General features: G+C 35.4%; 2 protein-coding genes across 2 annotated transcripts; both read right to left on the reverse strand.

The window, feature by feature from the left end:
• Positions 1–399: 399 nt before the first annotated feature.
• Positions 400–3,035, reverse strand: LOC127241756 (protein IQ-DOMAIN 14-like). The gene is made up of 4 exons (XM_051260955.1): positions 2,450–3,035; positions 1,956–2,354; positions 1,673–1,867; positions 400–1,368 (listed from the first exon to the last, which is right to left on the reverse strand). The coding sequence occupies exons 1-4, from the start codon at positions 2,684–2,686 to the stop codon at positions 571–573; spliced, it is 1,629 nt and encodes a 542-aa protein (XP_051116912.1). The 5' UTR covers positions 2,687–3,035; the 3' UTR covers positions 400–570.
• A 1,953-nt stretch (positions 3,036–4,988) lies between these two features.
• On the reverse strand, positions 4,989–13,889 carry LOC127241783 (acetolactate synthase small subunit 1, chloroplastic-like). Its single transcript, XM_051260994.1, has 12 exons — positions 13,559–13,889; positions 12,806–13,019; positions 12,576–12,659; positions 12,344–12,412; positions 10,645–10,728; positions 10,400–10,552; positions 7,978–8,064; positions 7,499–7,603; positions 7,293–7,415; positions 6,621–6,773; positions 5,698–5,763; positions 4,989–5,372 (listed from the first exon to the last, which is right to left on the reverse strand). Exons 1-12 carry the CDS (start codon positions 13,801–13,803, stop codon positions 5,289–5,291), a joined length of 1,467 nt encoding a protein of 488 aa, XP_051116951.1. The 5' UTR covers positions 13,804–13,889; the 3' UTR covers positions 4,989–5,288.
• Between the last annotated feature and the right edge of the window lie 10,110 nt (positions 13,890–23,999).

Genomic DNA, 23,999 nt, shown 5'->3' on the forward strand with positions numbered 1-23,999 from the left:
ATATATATATAATGTAAGAATTTGCAGTCGCTATTCGATGAATGTATTTTGGATAAATTTTTCGATTTAACATAATAGTCTGCAAACTAAATCCGATAAAACAAGTCATAGTAGGCTAACCATGTGGAGCAAGCAAAACCTGGAGGCGTCGGGATGTGTAGATGTGTGAGTGGGTGTGTAAGTGACCGAAAGAAATAACTATTATATGATAACAATGTATTGTGCATATAAAATAGTATGACTGCTTTGTCGGACCTAGTTTACAAGCTATTAACTTCGATCGAAAATTTATTTATAAAGGACTCAAAAAATAGCAGCGGCAGATTACTACATTATAAAATAAATAAATAAAATTAAAAATAAGGTAGTGTATAGACTATTTTATATATCGTCAGTATTTTATTTGTATTCTATAATAGTTTGGTCATTATTTCAGCAATCAAAAACATCACGCAAAGCATGTAAAAATCATGCAAATTTAAAATCAAAACACCCTTAAAAAAAATAAAAAAATAAAAAAAAAATTGAAAAATAAAGATTGATCATCAATAAACACAGCTGCATATGAACTCAAACAAATCTGTTGAAGGGCTTTCTCCCAACTGCAGCAGGCATGGAGATCGCCGAATCCACGCTGAAATCTCCGATCGAACGCCGATGTTTCGCTGCCGTCGCCGCCGCCGCTTTCATCTCCGACGAAGCTTCCGCGCCGCCTTTTTTCAACGGCGCTTTACTAGTCCACTTGATCGAGCCAATGTTCGAAACCAACGGCAACGAAAACCTCCTCTTCGAATCGTTAAGCGGAGTCCCAACCGGAAGCCTCTCCTTCGGATTGCTCGTTGCTCGCGACTTCGCCTTCGCCTTCGCCGAGACCGTCGGGCTCATATAGTTCGGCACCGAAAATGCCGGGCAGCTCGTGAGGCTGTCGTCGTCTCTCATCGGGGTGTCGTCCGGCGGAGGCGTCCGATATTGTTTGCCTCCGTCTACGATGGTTGTCGACATTGGCGACGGTGACACGGTTGAGTCGCGATTGCCGCGATTGTTCGGTTGAGATTTTGGTCTGTTGTGTGGAATTAGCATTGGAGAGGTTGTCGACGCAGCGATCTTCGCCTGAGAGGTGCTCGTTGGAGGCGGCCGTGGCTCGGACCAGCTCCACCACCACGGGAACCCGTTGGATCGAACGTCGTCGTCGAGAGGATTTACGCCAGATATCGCATTTGTTCTCCATAGTTTGTGAGAGTATTGATAGGCCATGGCTCTTTCCCTCTTCGCGACCCCCTCGACTTTCTTCCGTCGCCTCGCTTCGATTTCTTGTTTCGTTAGCATGCTATCGTCCCATTCGCCGTTGCGCGCACTCGTGGCCTCCGACTATAAAAAAAAAAAAAAAAAAAAAAAAACACCGCGACAATTAGCGAGAGCTAATGTAAGTATACCGAACAATGCATTGGATAGATCTGACAGCGTATACTAATGTTTTATACAGCATGTACTGTTGTTATATTTTCATATGCTATTTATAATATTTTCATTGGCTGATTGGGGAAATCAGTATTCGCTGATAAATTCTCAATCAGCACCCTAACCGAAACGCTTAAGCAAGACATGTTCGAAACTCGATTTCTTTACGTCGAAAAAAAAAAAAAAAAAAAAAAAAAAAAAAAAAAAAACAGACCTCGACAGTATCATTACATCGATAGAGCGTCTGGCTTTCGATTGCGCTCATCCGTCGCGATCGAATCTGCGTTTGAATCCTCACCAAAAGCTGCATTTGCTTCATCGCGTTCATCGTCTGTTGCTTTACGTTCTCGCTTCTCACGACTCCTTGAAGCCTCACCAAGCCTCTCAAAGCTCGGAAGTTCCTCCTCGCCTGAAAAATCGACACAGTACTCGCGCTAAAAGCCGTCGTCGTAAAGATCCTCTTCGACAACTAAACGAAAATAAGTCGAACAAATTACCAGGTAACCTCTCAATGCAGCTTGGATTTTAATGGCTGCCAAAGCTTTCCTATTTCTCACAATTGGATCAAACATCTGCAAATGGTTAGCTTCCCTCTGTCTTTGAGTTACCTTATTCAGCCATGACGAAGTTCCGCCTCGCGGAGCAGAAATCGACGGAAAAGAATCGATCCTCGAAGAAGAAACTTTATCAGCTTTGAGGAAATTCGCATTCTTCGATTGATGAAAATATGTCGTCGTCGGAGGCTTGATTAGGAGATGATCGGCTTCGCCTAATATTTTTTCGACGCTGCTCGGCTCTCGGAACAGAGGAATGAATGATCTGGCCTCTCCATGGCTGAGAATTCCTTTGCCTTTCTTTCTTTCTTTGCTGCTGTAAAATTTGTCATCTGATGATCCCTGTTTTTGGACAAGAGATTATTAATCTTGTAACAAGATTGATTTTTTAATGTTTTTTTTTGTTTGTGTGCAATAAATTCCATCGTCTGACTTACGTTCGATTCCCTGTCCTTTGTAAAGACTCTTTTGATTGCTGAGAACCAGCTGCCTCCCTTCTTGCCCATTATTTTTTCGATATGAATGAAAACTACACACTTAGAAATTTTAAAAATGTATTCTTGTGTCGAAAACTCATCGAATCGAAGGCATCCGTGTGAAACCCGAAAGAGAAAGTGTCTTAAACTTCGATAGAAATTAAAATGGACAAAGAATGAAAGAACAAGAGCAAGCATACTTGTTCATCGTCGCCCGGAGAATCGAAAGAGATCAAGAACTTCGTCGAATGCAATGCCGAAAATTCGATTTCGACAAACTTTTAAAACATGTTATTACCTCCTTATTAACTAGCTAGTTGTCTCTCCAAGCTTCAAAATCCTACAAGAAAAAGGCTGTAATAAGCTGTTTGAATTAAATGGAATGCCTTCATCCTATGATCTCTTCTTCTACCCTCTCCAAAATAATTCAAAAATTTGAAAAATCCCATAAATATTTCTTCTTTGAATTGGGGAAAAGAGTGTCACTTTATTTCCCTTCTGGCCTCTCTCTCTCTCTTCTCTCTCTCCCTTAAAAAAAAAAAAGAAAAAAGTTTAGATTTTGTGTCATTATTTTTGAATGTTTTGAATTCAAGATTGAGTTGGGGGTGATGATGATTGACGATGTGAAGCCTTATGCTTAGATTTTACTTTGGGTAAGAAAGAGACCACATTGGCCTACTACACATATTATGTTTAATTATTAATTATTAATTTATTATATCGAGGGGACAAACCTGTAGATTCATCAATGGCTGTTAAAATTTCCCCAAGATTCAATTTTTTGTTTGTCAACTGATTTTATCAATTCTCTCAAAGTGGAAGGAAACTTTTTCCTTGTATCCCACTTTGTGTAAACATTCTTGATCATTTATCCACCTCTCAAATTTCACATCTCCATTCTTGGATTTTGGAATGACAAGACATATATTTTGCATTAGAAATTAGGGTTTTCTCAAACAATTTAATTTGGGATGGTATAAAATTATATTAGTAGTTATATCGAGAACTTAACTATGGTTCATTTAAGATATTACTTATGAAACTTGCTCTTTATTCACATATCCAATACAAGTTTGTTTACTTTTTTTTCTTTCTTTTATTTTCGATCTTTTTACATTAAATAGTTATTGGATATGATAATTTATAGAAATTACAATTTGATGTAATTTTATTTTAAAAAGACCGAGGGATTGAATGGTAAAGATTTGTTATAATTTATAAATACACAAAGTAAACATGCACTGTTAATTTTTTATAAAAAAAATATATACTATATTCGTCCGGTTTCAAGGACCTCATCTATTTTTTTTTTGTTGATTTTTTAATATTAATTATTATATCAAAATGTAGTACAAGAAAAATTACAAAAATATTTCCATTATTGTCTTATAGAAGAACATTTGTAAAAAAAATATATATAGAATATTTTTAATGTTAAATACAATGGTAAATGTGAGCGTTAGAGGCGGACAAATATATATTTTTTATTTAAAATTTTATTATTTTGAAAGTAATTTAAAATACCAAAACATCCAAAACACCTACAAGGGTAGCCTTATTTCTATTTCAAATATGAAGAGCAAAAGACTTAAAATAAAGAATAATCAAAACTCGACAAGGAGGGAGGATTTAGTAGGTAAGAAGTTGGCCAGTTATAGCCCATAGGGTCACCTTCAACCCAACCAACATTTCTTCCTTCAATAAGAAGACTATAATAATATATGTGCATAAATATAAATATATATATATATATATATTTATATTTATATATATATGGTATTATTGTCCAACTCTTCCACCAACTTTTAACTACATAATAAGTCAAATAAATATATGGTTCAACTTTCACTTTTGCTTTCTTCATTAAGTATGTTATCTTAGCCCTTAGTATAAAGTACTAAGTTGGTGTGGCAATGATTTGTATTCTGCTAAATATATTTTTAAAATGAATAATTAAAGAAGCAAAGGTTGAAAAATGCCCATGTCATTTGACACCAACAGGGAATTTAGGAATTGATGGAATTTTGATATATTTTAGACCGCGTAAAAGGTTTGATTATTAAATTTTTAGCTGAGACGGTCATTTATTTCATCTATCATGTATCAAAGTCTTTAAGTGTCAAATTTATAGAGGAAATAAATGGATTAAGTAGATTTTAAAAAAGGATGTGAATTGACTGAAAAATGGTTTAGTCAAGACATTAATATACAACAAAGTACAAAATATTGAATGATGCTTCTAAGAAGTTTTTTACAATGCAACAATTTTAAATATATATATGTGTATGTATATAGCCTATTTATTCCTTAATTTTTACATAAATAAATAGCGTCGAAAGGAAAATTTGGGGTATGTTTCTTTACTCGAGTTTCTCTAAATTTTATTATTTTGACTCTGCGTTTCCCGAACAAAAAAACTATATATTTTTTTCTCTCACAAAATATTCCATCAAACATTATTTTTATACCAAACTCAAACTAATTTTTTTCCAAACTCATCAAAAGAAACAAACACCAAGTAAATAAGTAGAGTTCTGTCACCATTAATTACAAAGTACAAACTATAGATAGGCACAAAAAGCTAAAGCAAATAGTTATTGAAATAAGTCACCAAACATGAAGCATAATTTAATTTTTAAGCAGTCTATACCTAAAAACACAATAAAACTCCAACAAACTTTACACAATGCTGGAAGTTTTTCTTCGTACCTTTTCAACTGCTTTATTTGGCTATAGATTGGATACAGTCTAAACAGCTCACACCTCAAAGATAAGAGTCGGAACTTCAGAGAGTTCATAACTACACCGGATATGCATACCCTCGGAGGTAAGTTGAATCAACACCCGATTCCCGTACCAATGCCACCCTACCAGTTCGTGCCACCTTACAAAAGTAATCATGAGCATTAGTTGTTTTTATGTAAAAATTTTCTCGAAAGCTTGCTAGCTTTCAGCATATTCGATAATTATTAAACTTTGTTGCTAGAAGGAACAAGAATAACAAAAAAAAAAAATGTAATTGAGTTATGTGATTTAGAATATTATAGCCCAAACTACAGGAGCCGAAACTTTAACCCACAAATGACAGATATGTAGTACTTTCAAGAGACTGCATTATTATGATAAGTACAAGCAAAATTAACGGGCAAGGGATACATTACATGCCAGGTGAAAAAAGAATCACAAAATATTAAGTATGAAAAATATACCTCACAAATTCCGTAAGGCTCCAACAACCTTTGCAAGGCAACCATCTTGTCTAAATCACCGGTCAGCTGTGGAGAAAGTAAAGAAAAGGAATTCAAGAGATCAAGAGGGCGCAAGGATTAAGTGTGCACTGTACAGGCATACACAAGCTATATTCCCTCCATAAGAAGGTCTCATTCAAATCTACTATTAATGTAAATAAAAATCAATAGGTCTCATTGCAAAGTTGTACGTAATATTCATTTCTGAACTATAGAATGTTCATCTTCATTAAAAAACCACTTGGATTGAGCCTGTAAACTTAAACTTGGACAATCTAGTTTTTACAAGCACTAACCTCCAACTTTTTCAACCCTCTTTCATTAAAGTGCACAATCTTAAATATCATGCATTTCATTCTTTGGTATCTAAATATGATTATAGGCTGATCCACATATCAAGTTGCTCAACATCAAGAAAAGAAAACAATTCATACATAGGTTAATTTATTCAAAACACCAAATCAAGTTTCTTGTACTAAGATGCAGTGTAAGGACAAATGTACAATAATTGTTAGGTCATCAAAAACTAGACTAGTGTACAAGTATTATACAATGCTTGCCTATGATTTACCATTAGGTTAAGTTAATTTTAAATATTGTTGGGACTCGGAATATTATTACTGATTCTGTTTCTCCAATTATTCTTACAGAGAAGTAACAAAATTTGGAAAATTTCACAATCTTTTCCCAACTATGCCAGTAAAATAAATTTTCTTCACAAATTAAAACGTTAACATTGTCAATTTTTGACAAAGAAAGTCATAACCTAATATATTAATCACAAATAACTTCACCAAACCCAACCCATAAGCAATCCTACTTCAAATGTAAATTATAATACGTTAATGGCTTCAGGTAACACTTTAAAGCCTTAAAAATCTTACCTCAAGGGTGATAGTGTGATCAGAGACATCAACGGCTTTTGCTCTAAATATACTGGCAATATCAAGAACAGTGCGACGAGCAGCAGCATTCACAGCAATCTTGATCAGCATCAGTTCCCTTTCGGCAAAAGGTAAGTGCGTGAGATCCTGTACCTGAAGATTTGGAGCTCATCAGTCTTGTCAGTGTTGAGAAGCAAACTAATCTTTGAGATAATGTAGAAACAAATTGTGATGGAAGCTACTTGACCCTAATTTTTAAGTGAAGAAAAATATAGATGATAAGCAAGCAAGTTGTGTGATTGTGTCATAAAGGTAGCTGTTTATAACCACAACTTCATACGACAACGGGATTCAATAGTATAATGATGTTTAAAATGAATGTGGATTAACAAGCATCACATTCAGGATACAAGTGGCAAGATTGCCAATTAGCCATAAGATATTGTGTTCGAAATAAATATGGCACCAATCAGAAAAGCTTCAAAGCAGGTAGTTGTAGACCAAAGCACACATTAATCCTTCTCATTGCAATAACTCTGAATGCCCTCTTAAGGCCTTCTTGTTGATGCTGTACTTCCTTTTGATGACATTTATAAATTAAATTATTCAAGAATACTAGATTCACACGGCTTACAAAAATCTTGCCAAAATTAATATGGTCAATCCTCTTACCTTATGAACATCCAACAACTTATAAAGTTGTTGGACTAACTTGCTAATTGATTCATCTGTACCAGGAACAACAGTGGTAATGCGTGAACACCCCTCAACTTCAGCATGGCCAACAGCTAAACTCTAAGGATAAGAAAAAATGATGGGTGACTCAAACTAAGTAGTCCTCGAAGACTAAAAGGCATAAAGTAATGTGCAATATATACCTGAATATTATACCCTCTCCGAGCAAAAACCCCTGTGACAAGGTTAAGGACTCCAGGAGCATCATTAACAACCATTGAAAGAGTGTGAGAACGAAATCCACTAATCTGCAAGCTTCAAGCATGATCATAAGAGAACTACAAGAGAAGATGCTAATGGAAACCAGTAACAATACCATTTATTTAACAGTAGCCTGACCAACCAGGATATGTTTCATTTTATTTTTGCAAATGAATATGTTCCTTATTAGATAGAAAGGGAAGGGTAATTATCATTTTGTAGATGTGTTTGAAATTGTAGGTAAATTGATGCATTGTCCAATAATTTGGATATAACCCGCTCCAGAAAACTCTTATCACATGTGTTGAAGAACTGGATATTTACCTCATTCAGCATTTAGGATATGAGAAAAGAACTGAAGATAGTATCATCAAGGACAACATGATGTGAACATTTACCAAAAAAGTCAACAAATTCTTACATCTTCTTCATTCAGAACCCCCCAGTGAGCATCAAGAACTTGATTCACAGAAGCATCGTAAGCTGACTCCACAGGGTAAACATCTCCCTTCACAAAATAAACACATACCTTGTAAATTTGAAACCCATACTAGACAAAGATGAAAAATTACCATCAAACATATCAGAAATGACAACATCAGAAATTCAAAGATCTGCATATGGTCAAGAATCAAGATACAAAATATGCCATTGCAATCTGTAGTCTAAGCTTTAACACAGTGACAAACTTGAATATTATTATTCCTCATTCACAAGAATGCTATGGTTAGTTTAACTATCATGAATTGTCATGGTTATTTTAACTATCATGAATTGGAGTTATGTATATAACCATTGATTTAGTTCCTAGGCAACCTTGCCAACCTTTGTGTGGTTGGCTTGCACAAAGCTAGATTCATGGGGAGTGTTTGACATGCATCAGGTCCAAGACATGATCACGATGGAAGGGTTTACTTTTTCAAATTGCATATGAGCAAGCATCTAGAGATGGCTTGGTTCAAGTTAAGTCACACCCTAACAGCACATTTCAATGATAGACATACTCAAGTCCAAATGAATGTTAGCATTATTCAGACGCCAAATGAGTGGATACCTTCGTTCTAGTGTTAGTTAAGGACCACAATTGAAGGAGCTTCTAAAATGGGTTGCAATACCACATGCATAATAAACAACAAATTTCAATCTTCAAGAACCCTGCACAAACTGGAGAAAGAGGCTGGGCAAACCAGCAGCACTAACCAAAGAAACAACCTAAATATTAGCATCCAAAAACTGATAAGATTAAGTAAATCTGAATCCTTGTACTTAGATGGAACACAATTATTGATAAGAGTATTAGAGTTGACAACTAACTTATCAAGTGGAAAGCCAAAAACTTGAGCATTACTGTTTGAGCGACTCTCACCCAAACAATTTTGGCAGCCATCTCATTTATGTCACGTCTCTATTCAAAATCCCAATAGATGTCCTTCGCCTGGAAACAAGATCAGGGTTGTATTTAAGGGTGATCCCCAAGGCAAGTGGAAAAATGTGCCTTACTAGTTGGGATAAAATGTGTTCAAATAGGAGATTTGGTGATCTGGGAAGTTCGCTCCAAACATCAGCGAACCCTTAGTACGCTTGGCATTTTCAGGAAGACTAGGCGCATTTGAAAATAGTCATTTGCAACAAGTATGATTACATTAGGTTCTATTTGACTCTTACAGCAATTGGATGGGTGGAAATAAGTAAGGTTTAGGGTAGTGCTTTCAAAAGACATTTCAGACTTCGGCTCAGGAATGGCCAAAACATTAGATTAAGGAACTTAAGGTAAGCCTTTGAAAGTTTCTTTCAAGAGCATATTTGTTATGGTCTTATAAATTGGGCCTCATATGAGACTTCAGCCACTGGGTCAATGTTCATACTTCATTGGCAATGAGTCATCAAGTTTAGTCGGTGGTTCTTTGACTGGGAATGTACACTATGGGAGGAGTTCTCCAAGGTCCAATCCACCATCACTTCTCCACACCCAACTCACCTGACAATCCAGACTGGTGTAGCAACTTGACCATTGTCCTTTCTTTCTACACCCACCAAGACAACCTCAAGACTACAAACTAGGCTTCATAGTTGTCTTAGCTTAGCTCATTATCAGGCCTATGTGGTTTGGATAATGCATTCCAATTTTGTTCAGTTACCCAGGGGGATTTTCTTAGGAAAGAAAAAACAAATTTAGATTAGAAGATAATACAGAGCTAATGCCCCTGGAAAGGAAGGAACCAATTATAGCCTTGGAGGTTTAGACTTCAGAGTGGTCCTTAGAATTCGTGAGCATTCATTAACTTTATGTCTTGTGTTTTGAATGGCTGCAGCTTGGGACCGGCCAATTTTTCCATCTTGATTAATAAACTTTTATTGAAACCTAAAAGAAATTACTTAAGGTTTCAAAGCATTTCTTGTCAGGTATCCTAACCTAAAGCTAGAAACCTATTTAGCAAGAGTTATAAACAATACTAATGGAGAGCAATAAAATATGTCAGATGCCCCAGGAATAAGAATCTCTTTTAAAATTTCTTCGTGGAGTTTGCTGCTCAATGACAATAGAATTGCATGTAAACAGCACTAGGTATATAGCCCATTTGTTCAATTTATCTTTTCGTCCTAAATATGTAAGCATTTGTGATATTACATGATGTTGTAAAAGTCATGGCAATTAGGTGCAAGAAGAAACAGACTCAAGCAAAACAAAAATAGGAAAATAGTTCAAAACCTTTCCACAACTTCTCAAAATGCCAAATGTATTTTGTTAGGAAATTCAGGATGAAGTTGTTATGAGAAATATATTAAGGAAGATACGACAAAGACTTCATATAACATGCTTTAAGACTGCTTAACTATCATACCCCAGCAGATGTATTAGACTCTCCAGTGGGAGTTTGTCGTATAGTCCTTGCGACAGTATTTGCAGGCCTTGTTTCTTCAAGATCTGGATATGAAGCCGCTGAGAACCGCCAAAACGGAGCAGATTCACCCATCTTTTCTCTTCTCAAGGCAATCTAAATCGAAAGCAAAAAGGCATAATTGCATCCTTTAGAATACGAAACAAAATATTACAAGAAAAAAGACATTTTATTCATTTTGTATTTACTTTTCCGGTCCTGGCAATCTCTCTTATACCAAATTTACTCAAATTCCTTTGCACTGCAACCATCTTCCCAGGATCCCCTGTCACCTATGTGCATTATATTAGAAAATTAAACGGTAAGTCAGTGTGACACATTTGATTTGCTAGTAGTATGTCCACAATACCAACAACAGTTCCAATATAAGTGTCATAACAGGCTATGCTCACAAACTTATGCATCAAACAACATCATTAGATTATATGTACAAAGGCATTTTCATTATCTAGCACAGTTTCCATATGCAGGATGCATGGTGTGAATAAACATATGATTGGTCTGTTGTCACCCTCTACTCTTTGTGGATTCGAGATAAAGGACACCTGAAGTGTGTAAGTAAAGTTTCCAGAACCATTATTGGTACTTTAAAGGAAGAATTGAAACGAAAACTTCAGGGTGCCTGTTACATCAAGGTTTTGAACAACTGGTTCAAATTCTGGCTCTAATATAGATAGGGTTGCTGCTTCAATTTCAAAATTGAATTTATATCTATTAATTAAAACTTTGAAAAGTTAAACAAATGAAAGTAGTAAAAACACAATCTTAATTGAAAGAGAGAGAGTGAGACAACAACCAAAAACAGGAAGCAAATGATAAGTGTATTAAATATATTTTGTAGAATGTGTCAAATTAAAAATAAACAAATAGATAAACAAATCCATTTTTACAATGAATTCTTAAAATACACTAATACCTGTTATCTTTCAATATGAATATTTTCTATATGCCATCAAATTTACATGGATCCAAAACATAAGCAATTCAATATATTAAATGAATTCAATAATATACAAGACACTTATTTGTATATTACTAATATTATGGTGTACAATATAATCTTTCGGATAAGACCCTTTCAACCAAAATATCATCTTAATAAAAACATAGTGAGACATTAATTACAGATACTAAAAGAAAACGTATTATGTTGAAAATTTGAAACTTCAAGCATACCAAAATAAACAATCTAATGAGTTAAGTGTAATTCTATACTTCAATAATTACTTAAAAAAGATAACATCACTTAAATGAATCAGCAACATCAATTATGGCTCCACCTACAGGAAAATCAGAAGAGAACTTTGTGAGCTGATTCTGGCTAAGGCGTAAAATGGAAATTTGAACACCTCTGCACATGACAGTTTATAGGAATGTTCTCAAGTCATATGATTACTAAATGGTGATGCACACGTTGTGTACCTTCAACCTAAAAGGTTACAGATATGTTTACCGATTCATTATTAGATTTTTGAAGACCAATTACCATTTTTTAATCAGTTATCAGTACTAAGTTATGGAAGGTGACAGTTGTCAATCAACATGTTGGAATTTGGTGTCCCAAAGGTAAACAAAAACATTATATTTCTTATTATGTGACTAAGGCACTAAATTTTTTGCCACAGGGGATAGAATCGTTGAGGGGAACACAAAGGAGAAGCTGGTTACAATAAATGAGCATCCGCATCAAATAAATAAGTTGGACTGTGCTATGACCCAAAGATCAGAGCACATGGACAAACCTAGAGAGTCAGTGATATGAAATGGACAATAGAGCGTGAGTGTGCATGTGTAGATTGTGGGTACACATTAATAGGATAACCTAGAAGAGATAGAAGATAAGTTACTACAATAATTCAAATTCTGACTCATGTAATTAGTTATCACCTCAATTGTTAGTGAGTAATCAGAGATGTCCACAATTTTTGCCCTGAAAATGTCCACTAGCCACATGACCTGAGGAATAGAGGCAAAATAATTAATATTTACTATAAAAAGGAAACTTGAAATAGATCATGAATATAACAAGCCTGCAATCCCCTGTTACTGTATAAAACAAGTGCCCCCCAAGTAACGAAGAAATCAAACAATTAAGATGCAAAGAAACAATGATGAACACCTCAACACGGTATCTTGGGTCTGCATCAATTTTTATGAGCATTAATTCACGCTCCACTTGTGGCTCCTTTGAAATGTCTTCAACCTGGTTCTCAATTATTGACAAACAAATAAGCAATCCACTAAAACAGTAGTAAAAGTAAATGCATAATTGATAAAATTCTGAAGTAAGCAGAGAGCAGCAATCAGCTTAGTTAGAGCATTGTGAATGATCAAATATAAGATCATGACCTTCAATACATTCACAAGCTTCTGGAGCTGCTTCATTACTTGTTCTAACACTTTTTCAGTTCCAGATACAACTATTGTGAAAAGAGCCTTATCCTTGTTAAGTCCCACAGCAAGAGATTCAATATTATATCCTCTCCGAGCAAAAACTCCCGCAATTCGATTAATCATTCCACTTTCATCACCAACAAAAACTGAAACAGTATGGCGCTTGATCCTGGAAAGACATAAATGAAAGCAAATAATGTTACGTATATGTCCCAGAAGTATCTCACAACAAAACCATATCTTAAAGGAACAAAGATAATAACTTTAAACAATAAATAATTATAATGAAACATATTTAACTGGGATATGGAAAACAAGATCATCATTGTCACGCATCAAACTATACCTTAACCAAAATATATATATATATATATATATACAAATGATAATATAATAACAATAATGTTTCTTATAGACAGGAACCAAATTCAACGCTATTCAACCCAAAAGCAATACTTTGGTCGAATTCTAGAATCAAAGTTCCCAACTATTCCAAGACAATTTACCATCCAAAATGTAATAAGTTCGTTCAAGAAATAAGATGTTATCAAAAGAACGACATAAAACAAGAAATTGCCACATTCAAAGCCCTCGTCGTGTATCAATTCATTCATATAGCTCCAAATCACAAAATTTAAGTGCAGATGTTCATCAGAGTCCAAACATCAAAGAGAAAAACTTAATAGAAACTGCAAACAAGAAATGCACTTTGTTGCAGCGGTTGAATTGGTCGCGGCGGCGGCGGCGAGAGGAGAATCTGTAACGGAAAGAGCGGCGTCGTTTTGCTGTTTACTATCCCCATTCCCAGCAATTTGAGCAGAAATTGCAGCACTCCTTTTGCGATTTGATGAAAAATTTAGCGAGGAGCAGAGGCGAGCATCAGACTTAGAGGGTAGGGCGTAGGAACGCGCCGACGTCTGAAATGGTGTAGGGTGGGCGGAGACGGCCGCCATTGGAAGAGTGAGTTGGCGCGTGTATCTGCTGATTGCTGCTAGCTTCCTCAAACTAGGTATCACCAGTCACCACACCCCTGTCTGGGAATCTGATGTCTGAAACTTAAAAAAACATAAAAATAAAAATAAATATTTTTATTTTTTTATTTGAACGTTCAACTATTATTATTTTATTTTCTTTAAACACAAATTTTATATCTCTGTCATCTATTCATTTATTACTTTTAATCTCTACTGAATAATTAAATGGCAAATTTTCCGATTCATAAAAAAAACAAATTACCTAAAAAAACCCTACAAATATATTTTAGGACAATAGAAATTAGACGGACGAGGAAGTAGTTGTTTAGTTGTATTTTGACATTTTTTAAATTAGTAAAATTTTATATTAGATAATCCAATCGATTTCTCTATTTTTTATTAGAAGAATTTTCAATTTTTTTTTTTAATTTTAACTCCATTTAAATTCACTTTATTTTTTCTCTAAAAAGAATATTTTAGATATATTCTATATTTTTAAACAATTATATAATATTTATTCAATTTTTATTTATTTACATATCAACTTCAAAAATATTTTTATATGTAATTGAGAAAAAAATTGTGTTATTTTTAATAAACAAAAAATTTGTATAAATTATATTTGATTTGGATTTAAAGTGGGTTATATTCTCATTTGATTCTCTTTCCTGGTCGATTTGTTTTTCAATTTGGTTTTCGATGGCTTCTATGATCCGAAGAGATTTGGTCTTTAGTTTGATTTTGTCAGATATTGGAGGGCTTTGGTCTCCAATGTCAGCTTTGACCTATTTGGATTTGATGTTCTATTTGGACGATTCGAGACTTTGATCTTTGATTTGGCTTTGACGCATTTTGGAGGACTTTGGTCTCTGTGTGGGTGATTTGATCATCAGCTTTGGATTTGGTGTCTTCTTTGGAAGATCCGATGCTTTGATCTTTGATTTAGTTTTGCCGCCTTTTGGAGAGCTTTGGTCTCCATGTGGACGATTCGATCGTCAGCTTTGGATTTGGTGTCTTCTTTGGACGATCCGAGGTTTTGATCTTTGATTTGGCTTTCCCGTCTTTCGGAGGGCTTTGGTCTCCGTGAGGGGCGATTTGATCGTCGTCTTTGGATTTGATGTCTTCTTTAGAAGATCCGAGGCTTTGATCTTTGATTTGGCTTTGCCGCCTTTTGAAGGGCTTTGATCTTTGTGTGGGCAATTCGATCGTCGGCTTTGGACTTGATGTCTTCTTTAGACGGTCCGAGGCTTTGATCTTTGATTTGGCTTTGCCGCCTTTTGGAGAGTTTTGGTCTCCGTGTAGGCGATATGATCATCGACTTTGGATTTGATGTCTTCTTTAGACGATCCGAGGCTTTGATTTTTGGTTTGGTTTTGCCTCTTTTGGAGGATTTTGGTCTTCATGTTGACGATTTGATCGTCGGCTTTGGATTTGATGTTTTCTTTAGACGATCCGCATCTTTGATCTTTGGTTTGTCTTTTCCTCCTTTTGAAGAGCTTCGATCTCCGTGTTGGCGATTTGATCATTAGCTTTGGATTTGATGTTTTCTTTAGACGATTCGAGGTTTTAATCTTTGGTTTGGCTTTACCACCTTTCGGAGGGCTTTGGTCTCCATGTTAGCGATTCGATCGTCGGCTTTGGATTTGATGTCTTTTTTGGACGATCCGCAGCTTTGATCTTTGAGAAAGTGGATTTGGTGCTCCATAACACTCTTAGCGGCGTGTTCCTTTGACTTTTGGATCGAAGAAGGCCGAGTTGATGCTTTGGTGAAGAACGTGATGAACACCTTGAAGCTTTGGGATGAACTTTGGATGTTTTGCATTGGCTTTGATGAATTCTTCAACGATTTTGGAGCTTTGATCCTTGAAGAGGTGGATTTGGTGCTCCATAACACTTTTGGCGGCGTGTCCCTTTGACTTTTGGATCAAAGAGGGTCTGGTTGATGCTTTGGTGAAGAACGCAATGAACACTTCGAAGCTTTAGGATGAACTTTGGATGCTCTTCCTTGACTTTGATGGATTCTTCAACGGATTTTGGAGTTTTGATCCTTGAATAAGTGGATTTTGTGCTCCATAACACTTTTGGCAACGTATCCCTTTGACTTTTAGATCGAAAAGGGCCTGGTTGATACTTTGGTGAAGAATGCGATGAACACCTTGAAGCTTTGGGATCAACTTTGGATGTTTTTCCATAGCTTTGATGGATTCTTCAACCGCTTTTGGAGCTTTGATCCTTGAAGAGGTGGATTTAGTGCTTCATAACACTTTTGGTGGCGTGTCCCTTTGACTTTTGGATCGAAGAGGGACTAGTTGATGCTTTATTGAAGAACGCAATGAACTTCTTAAAGCTTTGATAGGAACTTTGAAGACCTTCCATTGGCTTTTACGAATTCCTCAACGGCTTGTGAGCTTTGATCATTCATCCGGCTCGGAAATACGACGAAGAACGTTAAATTTATCGATTTGTCAACCAATATTGGATCATTTGTCCAAATCAATGACTTTCAACGAAGAACGCTTCGAATGATACGAAGAACATGAAGAACAATACAGAGAAAGTCTACAGGCTTATCCTTTTGTTTGAATCCTCGATGTAACTTCGTTGTCCCAAATGAACTGGCCATGGCTCCTATTTATAGGAGAGAGGTGGCCTCGGCTTCCTTTTTTTAATGGTGTCAAGTGGCGTGTCCTAATTGGCCAACAAGAAGATTTTATAATCTTTCATTTTTCGTTAGATGTTGTTTTCCATTCTTGACGGATTTGATTATGCATCTTCTTTTCTCGTAAAAAATCTTTATATTATTGTCTTTTTTTGGATGATATTAATTTATATATTTCCTTTATTGATAAGATTAATTTATTTTGCGGCCAAATTTATTATGGCTCTATTTATGCACGTTATATTTCTATAATATCTTTCATTTTAAGCAGATTTTTGCATTAATGGTTGATATTTATTGTACAAAAATTAAACATAATTAAATACCATATATTTATTTTATTGGAATTTTATTTTCTTCCAAAATACATGATATTTAATTTATTTAAGCATTCAATTTTCAATGCCTACAAAATGCCCCCTCGAAACTAGTTTAAGCTGACGCAAAGCGTTTAAAGCTTGCATAAGTCTCGAAATATCAAGTCAGTCTATTTTCTTTTGGACTAAAATTTTATTTTTTATAGCTATCTTTTTTTGTATGTTTTTTTAGCCAATATTTTTTTCAAATGGCTTTTTCTTTCTTTCTTTTTTTTGGGACAAGATTTTTTTTTGTCCAAATGATTTTTTTTTTAAGTCCAATTTTTTTTGGACTTCTTTTTTTTTGACATAATTGACTGTACTCGGAGTTATATTCCAAGTTTCCTACGTATCCGGTGAAGGAATCAAGTCATAACGTAGTTCAAAACAAATTGAATTTGTTTGTTTTTGTTAAACAATTTATTCTCGTGTTAAGGAGTCTTGTAAAAAGTTTAACCTCGTTTCTAGAAGATTGGAGAAAGTTTATCCTTGTTTTTAGAAGGTTGTAGAAAGTTTATCCTCGTTTCCAAGATATTGCAGAAAGTTTATTCTCGTTTCTAGGAAGCTGTAGAAAGTTTATCCTCGTTTCTAGGAGATTACAGAAAGTTTACCCTCGTTTCTTGGAGTGGGTAGAAAGTTTATCCTCGTTTCTAGGAGATTACAGAAAGTCTACCCCCATTTATAGGAGTGTTGAAGGTATGACTGCCCCCACTGTTTGAAGTGTTGTATTTCTCGTCTTCTAAGAAATCTTCAGTAGGTAGTCCATCTATTCCACTAGATATCATGCTCAATTCCATATCATGAGCGCGAGTGGCGAGTTCCTCAAAAGTATGGGGTCAGATCCCTTTTAGGATGTATTTCAAGCCCCACTGCATTCCTTGAATGCACATTTCTATGTTAGAAGCCTCGGACAGACAATCTTTGCAGTTGAGGCTTAGACTTCTCCAGCGGTTGATGTAGTAAATTACTGATCCGTCTTTCCATTGGCAGCAGTTAGTGAGTTCGGTCATGCTGACGGTTCTCCTTGTATTATAGAACCGATTCAAGAACTCGTACTTTAATTATTTCCAATTATCTATGAAACCAACCTCTAAGTTGATGTACCAGTCGAAGGCGTTGCCATTTAGTGACCGCACAAATTGTTTGACTATGAGGTCTCCATATGTTCCAGCATCGTTGCATGTCTCGAAAAAGTGTACTATATGTTGCTTTGGATTACATTTGCCGTCAAATTGTTGAAAGTTTGGTGGTTGATAGTCCGTTGGCATTTTGAGGGCGTCAATCCTTCCAGTGTAAGGCTTGGCGTAAGTGTGCATCGGCCTTGAACTCCCTTCGAATTCTCTTTTGATTGCCCCCTTGATGTATTTGTCAAGTTGAGATATATGGATGAAGGAGTTGGATGGTCCTTGAAATTGATTTGGCTCTGCCACCTTTTCTTTGCCATGACGTTGCTCCACAGATGTTGCCGCTTTATTTTGGACCGTTGGGGAAGATGGTTGCTTTTCAATGGCATGATTGGATTCTTCAGGCTTGTCCAGCTTTATGAGAAGTTTTTTGATGTGGGCGTCTTGTTGTTGCATGTGTTGAGACATCCCTTCAACGATTTTAGCCAATGTTGCAAGTTGGTCTTCTATATTTGAAGCATTAATAGTTATCACCAGAGTAGAGCTTGATGCGGTTGAATGACTTGAAATTGACCGATGAGTAGGTGGCATGAAAGTGCCTTTGAAGCTTTGATCTTCCTTGCAGAGCAGACTTTGATCCGCGGTCTTTGGGTCCTCAATATTTGAAGCGTTGGTAGTCATCACCGGAACAGAGCTTGATGTGGTTGGATGACTTGCAGTTTGTTGAGGGGTTAATGATACGGGAGTACTCTTGAAGTTGTCGTATTCTTCATAGAGTGAACTTTGCTATGTGATTTTTGGATGAGTGTGTTCAGAGAACAACAATACTCTTTTGGTCATGCTTCTTGTTGTCATTCCAACATTTGTTGAAACGCTTGAGTTTTTTGATGAGGTGGATGCAACAACTCATTTAGTGGCGGCGGCTTGAGCGGCAACTTTTGACGCAACATTGGAAGTCTTGATCTTGTAGGAAGCCATTGGTTGTTGAAAGTTCATCAGAAAAAGAGATGAAAGGTAGAGAAGTCCCACTGGGCGTGCCAAAACTCTGTGGACAAAAAATTGTGTTATTTTTAATAAACACAAAATTTGTACAAATTATATTTGATTTGGATTTAAAACGGGTCCTATTCTCGATGGCTTCTTTACTCCGAAGAGATTTGGTCTTCAGTTTGATTTTGCCAACCATTGGAGGGCTTTGGTCTCCGTGTAAGCAATTTGATTGTTGGATTTGGATTTGATGTCCTCTTTGGATGGTCCGAGGCTTTAATCTTTGATTTGGCTTTGACTCATTTTGGAGGACTTTGGTCTCCATGTGGGCGATTTGATCATCAGCTTTGGATTTGGTGTCTTCTTTGGACGATCCGAGGCTTTGATCTTTGATTTGGCTTGCCGCCTTTTGGAGAGCTTAGGTCTCCGTATGGGCGATTCGATCGTCAGCTTTGCATTTAGTGTCTTATTTGGATGATCCGAGACTTTGATCTTTAATTTGGTTTTGCCGTCTTTCGGAGGGCTTTGGTCTCCGTGGGGGGCGATTTGATCGTCGCCTTTGGATTTGATGTCTTCTTTAGACGATCCAAGGCTTTAATCTTTTATTTGGCTTTGCCGCCTTTTGAAGGGCTTTGGTCTCCGTGTAGGTGATTCGATCCTCGGCTATGAACTTGATGTCTTCTTTGGACGGTCCGAGGCTTTGATCTTTGATTTGGCTTTGCCGCCTTTTGGAGAGCTTTGGTCTCCGTATAGGCGATATGATCATTGACTTTGGATTTGATGTCTTCTTTAAATGATCCGAGGCTTTGATCTTTGGTTTGGTTTTGCCGCTTTTGGAGGACTTTGGTCTCCATGTTGGCGATTTGATCGTCGGCTTTGGATTTGATGTCTTCTTTATATGATCCGCAGCTTTGATCTTTGGTTTGTCTTTTCCTTCTTTTGAAGAGCTTCGGTTTTCGTGTGGGCGATTTGATCATTGGCTTTGGATTTGATGTCTTCTTTAGACGATCCGAGTTTTTGATCTTTGGTTTGGATTTACCGCTTTTCGGAGGGATTTGGTCTCCATGTTAGCGATTTGATCGTCAGCTTTGGATTTGATGTCGTATTTCGATGATCCGCGGCTTTGATCTTTGGTTTGCCTTTTCCGCCTTTTGGAGAGCTTCGGTCTCCGTGTGGACGGTTCGATCGTCGGATTTGGATTTGATGTCTTCTTTGGACGATCCGCAGCTTTGATCTTTGAGAAGATTGATTTGGTCATCATAACACTTTTTGCAGCGTGTCCCTTTGACTTTTAAATCGAATAAGGCCGAGTTGATGCTTTGGTGAAGAACGCGATGAACACTTTGAAGCTTTGGGATGAACTTTGGATCCTTTTCATTGGCTTTGATGAATTCCTCAACAGCTCATGGAGCTTTGATCTTTGAAGAGGTGGATTTGATGCTCCATAACACTTTTGGCGACGTGTCCCTTTAACTTTTGGATCAAAGAGGGCCTGGTTGATGGTTTGGTGAAGAACGCGATGAACACCTTGAAGCTTTGGGATGAACTTTGGATGCTCTTCCTTGGTTTTGATGGATTCTTCATCGGCTTTTGGAGCTTTGATCCTTGAAGAAGTGGATTTTGTGCTCCATAACACTTTTTGCAGCGTGTCCCTTTGACTTTTGGATTGAAGAAGATCTGGTTGATACTTTAGTGAAGAATGCGATAAACACCTTGAAGCTTTGGGATCAACTTTGAATGCTCTTCCTTGGCTTTGATGGATTCTTCAACGACGTTTGGAGCTTTGATCCTTGAAGAGGTGGATTTGATGCTCCATAATACTTTTGGTTGCGTGTCCCTTTGACTTTTCGATCGAAGAGGGCCTAGTTGATGCTTTATTGAAGAACACAATGAACTTCTTGAAGCTTTGATAGGAACTTTGGAAACCTTCCATTGGCTTTTACGAATTCCTCAACGGCTTTGTGAGCTTTGATCCTTCATCCGGCTCGGAAATACGACGAAGAACGTTAACTTCATCGATTCTTCAACCAATATTGGATCATTTGTCCAAATCAGTGACTTTTGACGAAGAACGCTTCGAATGACACGAAGAACATGAAGAACAATACAGAGAGAGTCTACAGGCTTATCCTTTTGTTTGAATCCTCGATGTAACTTCGTTGTCCCTAATGAACTGGCCATGGCTCTTATTTATAGGGGAGGGGTGGCCTCGGCTTCCTTTTTGAATGGTGTCACGTGGCGTGTCCTTATTGGCCAATACGAAAATTTTATAATATTTCCTTTTCCATCAGATTTTGTTTTCCATTCTTGACGGATTTGATTGTGCACCTTCATTTCTCGCCAAAATCTTTATATTATTGTCTTTTTTTGAAAAATATTAATTTATATACTTCATTTACTGACAAGATTAATTTATTTTGCTGTCAAATCTATTATGACTCTATTTATGCACGTAATATTTCTACAATATCTTTCATTTTAAGCAGATTTTTGCATTAATGGTTGATATTTATTGTACAAAAATTAAACATAATTAAATATAATATATTTTTTTATTGAAATTTTATTTTCCTCCAAAATACATGATATTTAATTTATTTAGGCATTCAATTTTCAATGCCTACAGTAATATAATGTTAATTTATTTTATATTATGTAATTTTTAATAATAATATAAATAATTATATCTAATTTATAATTTATAAAATAATACTAAATATAAAAAATTCATTTAAAATACAAAATATACAAAATAAAATAAAAACTTTTATTCCAAATTTGAAGTAATGCTACACTGTTCATCCAAAAATGAAGAAACACTATACATTTCTTCAAATACAGAGCAAAAAAATGGATTCGATTGAAACAATTTTGCTCCAATTATTCCTCTATAATTGGAGACGGTTGGAGTGAGCCTTACGCATATAATAAATAATTATAAATTAAAATAATAAATTAATAAATTTAGAAAGAATTATAAAGTAAAAATTTAAAAATTAAATTAAATTGTATACTCCCTTCGTCCCATAAATATAATCTTAACTGGGTTGGGCACAAGATTTAAAAAATATTGATATTATATTGGTGGTTGGTAAAAATTATGGATAAAAGACTTTTTTACCCTTGTAAGTGTTTTACAGTAAAAAGTAGTGGCAATTGTGTAATAAAAACGAAAAAGTATGGGTAGTTTTATGGTGATATGGTTATTTATGAAAATAAGATTATTGTTTTGGGACGGACAAAAATGGTAAACAAGACTATTGTATTGAAACGGAGGGAGTAGTTTTTTTATTTTCTTAAATAACAATATAGATGTAACACTTTGGTAAATAGGACTGAGGGAGCTCCGTTTCGGATATTATGTATATGTTACGGTAGACACGGTAATTTAAAAAGAGTATAATTAGTAAAGAATTAAGAATGTATTAGTTAAAATAATTATAAATTAAAATTAAGATAACTAATTAATCTAATTAAAATTTAAAAAGTGACAAACGGAAATTGAAAGGTGGATATGATAAGTGAGACGGAGAGAGTAATAATTATTGGATAATAGAATGCTTTTTTGTATATATATATAAATAAAAAATAATATTGTTGATTTTTTTTATCCAATTGGATCCACCCTAGATAAGGCATACACACCAATTAAGCCGCCCAATAGGACACTGGCCTTGGCCCGCGACCCACATCCACTGACCTGTCCGAACCGCTCCCACTTACCTGCTGTGACCCGTGCTTGACCCCGCACTCACGGTACCTTATCCCTTACCCGGTTCCTGACCCAACCTGCCATTGGATCCGTATCTTTTTATGAGATTCATCATTGACCATCTGATCTGGATCTTTAATCTTGGTCGTTGACTTCCTTTTGACTCTAGGTATATACAAACAGATAGTAATGATGCAGCCTCATTCACTCACTCTCTCATTCTCACCCTAACTTCTCGCTCTCTCTAGCCTCACCCAATCTCTCATTGTCTCACCTTCCGACGGCGTTTCACGATGGTATTTTTTCTCCTGTAAAATTGTGGAGATCCTTAGGCACATATTACTCCAGTTTATTGTTGTTGATAGCCGCAAGGAGCTTGTTCAACGTTGTAGGCATTTGTTTGTCTTGTTGTGTTGTCTGTAGGGTTATTTTCTTTGTGTTTTGCGGGTTTCGGGCCGGTCTTCCGTATAGTCGCTAGTTAGGTGTGGCTTTTATGTGTCGATTTATATTTCGAGTTTGTTAAGGGCTGAGCCTAACAAAAACTAGTTCAATATTTTGTTTGTTACTCGATTTTGTAATAAAATCTTTTAATCTGTCCTTATATTTATATAACAAATATATTATAAACCTCGTTCGAACTTATAGTTCGAAAACTATATAATAATATATTCCTAAATCATATTGGACTAATTATGTATGATAAATAAATCTAGAGACATCGAAAATATTTTATTTATATTTTATTAGCTCAAACATAGAAAAAATATATATATTTACACTTCAAAACAAACAAACCATATACTCTAGATTTGCTTGATTCAATGTGCATATTTTTGTTGAAAATAATATTTTATATCAAATATTCTATTCGTTCAAACTCAAAATATATTTTTTATTATTTTTGTTTGTCTCATTTAAAAATATCACTTTTTTATTTTAGTAAAAGTAATCATAAACCAATACTAAAATACCGTTAACTTTTACCTAATATACCATTACACATACAATTACTTTTTGCACAAAGTCAAATAGCAAAAATATCAAAACCTCTTACACACTTCCACTAAGTAATAAAATATTATTATTTCTTAATTTACTATGAGGACCCTTTGGACCGGGCGAAACGGAGTATTAATTTTTTTGTAAGATAATACAATATATATATATATATAGTACAAACAAACTTTTGAAAACTAAAAGTAAATTGGCTTTGTTCTTTTACCCATAATTTTCACATTTTTTTAAAAAAAAATAAAAAATTAATATATTACACTTATTATTTTGGCAAAATTGTAAAAAATTATCTGCGATTTTGCAAAATTGCATCAAATTCTCTG

The sequence above is a fragment of the Andrographis paniculata genome, unplaced genomic scaffold (genome assembly GCF_009805555.1).
Source record: "Andrographis paniculata isolate CXL003 unplaced genomic scaffold, ASM980555v1 Contig83END, whole genome shotgun sequence".
NCBI lineage: Eukaryota > Viridiplantae > Streptophyta > Magnoliopsida > Lamiales > Acanthaceae > Andrographis > Andrographis paniculata.

Excerpts from the sequence above, each read along its gene's own strand:
- LOC127241783 (XM_051260994.1), bottom strand. The coding sequence starts at position 13,803 with ATGGCGGCCGTCTCCGCCCACCCTACACCATTTCAGACGTCGGCGCGT. Across the intron at positions 6,774-7,292 it reads AGTTGTTGGATGTTCATAAG|GTACAGGATCTCACGCACTT; the intron begins GTAAGAGGATTG and ends CCAAATCTTCAG. Across the intron at positions 5,764-6,620 it reads ATCACACTATCACCCTTGAG|CTGACCGGTGATTTAGACAA; the intron begins GTAAGATTTTTA and ends CTTTCTCCACAG.
- LOC127241756 (XM_051260955.1), bottom strand. The coding sequence starts at position 2,686 with ATGCTTGCTCTTGTTCTTTCATTCTTTGTCCATTTTAATTTCTATCGA. Across the intron at positions 2,355-2,449 it reads CAAAGGACAGGGAATCGAAC|GGATCATCAGATGACAAATT; the intron begins GTAAGTCAGACG and ends GTCCAAAAACAG. Across the intron at positions 1,868-1,955 it reads CTGCATTGAGAGGTTACCTG|GCGAGGAGGAACTTCCGAGC; the intron begins GTAATTTGTTCG and ends TCGATTTTTCAG.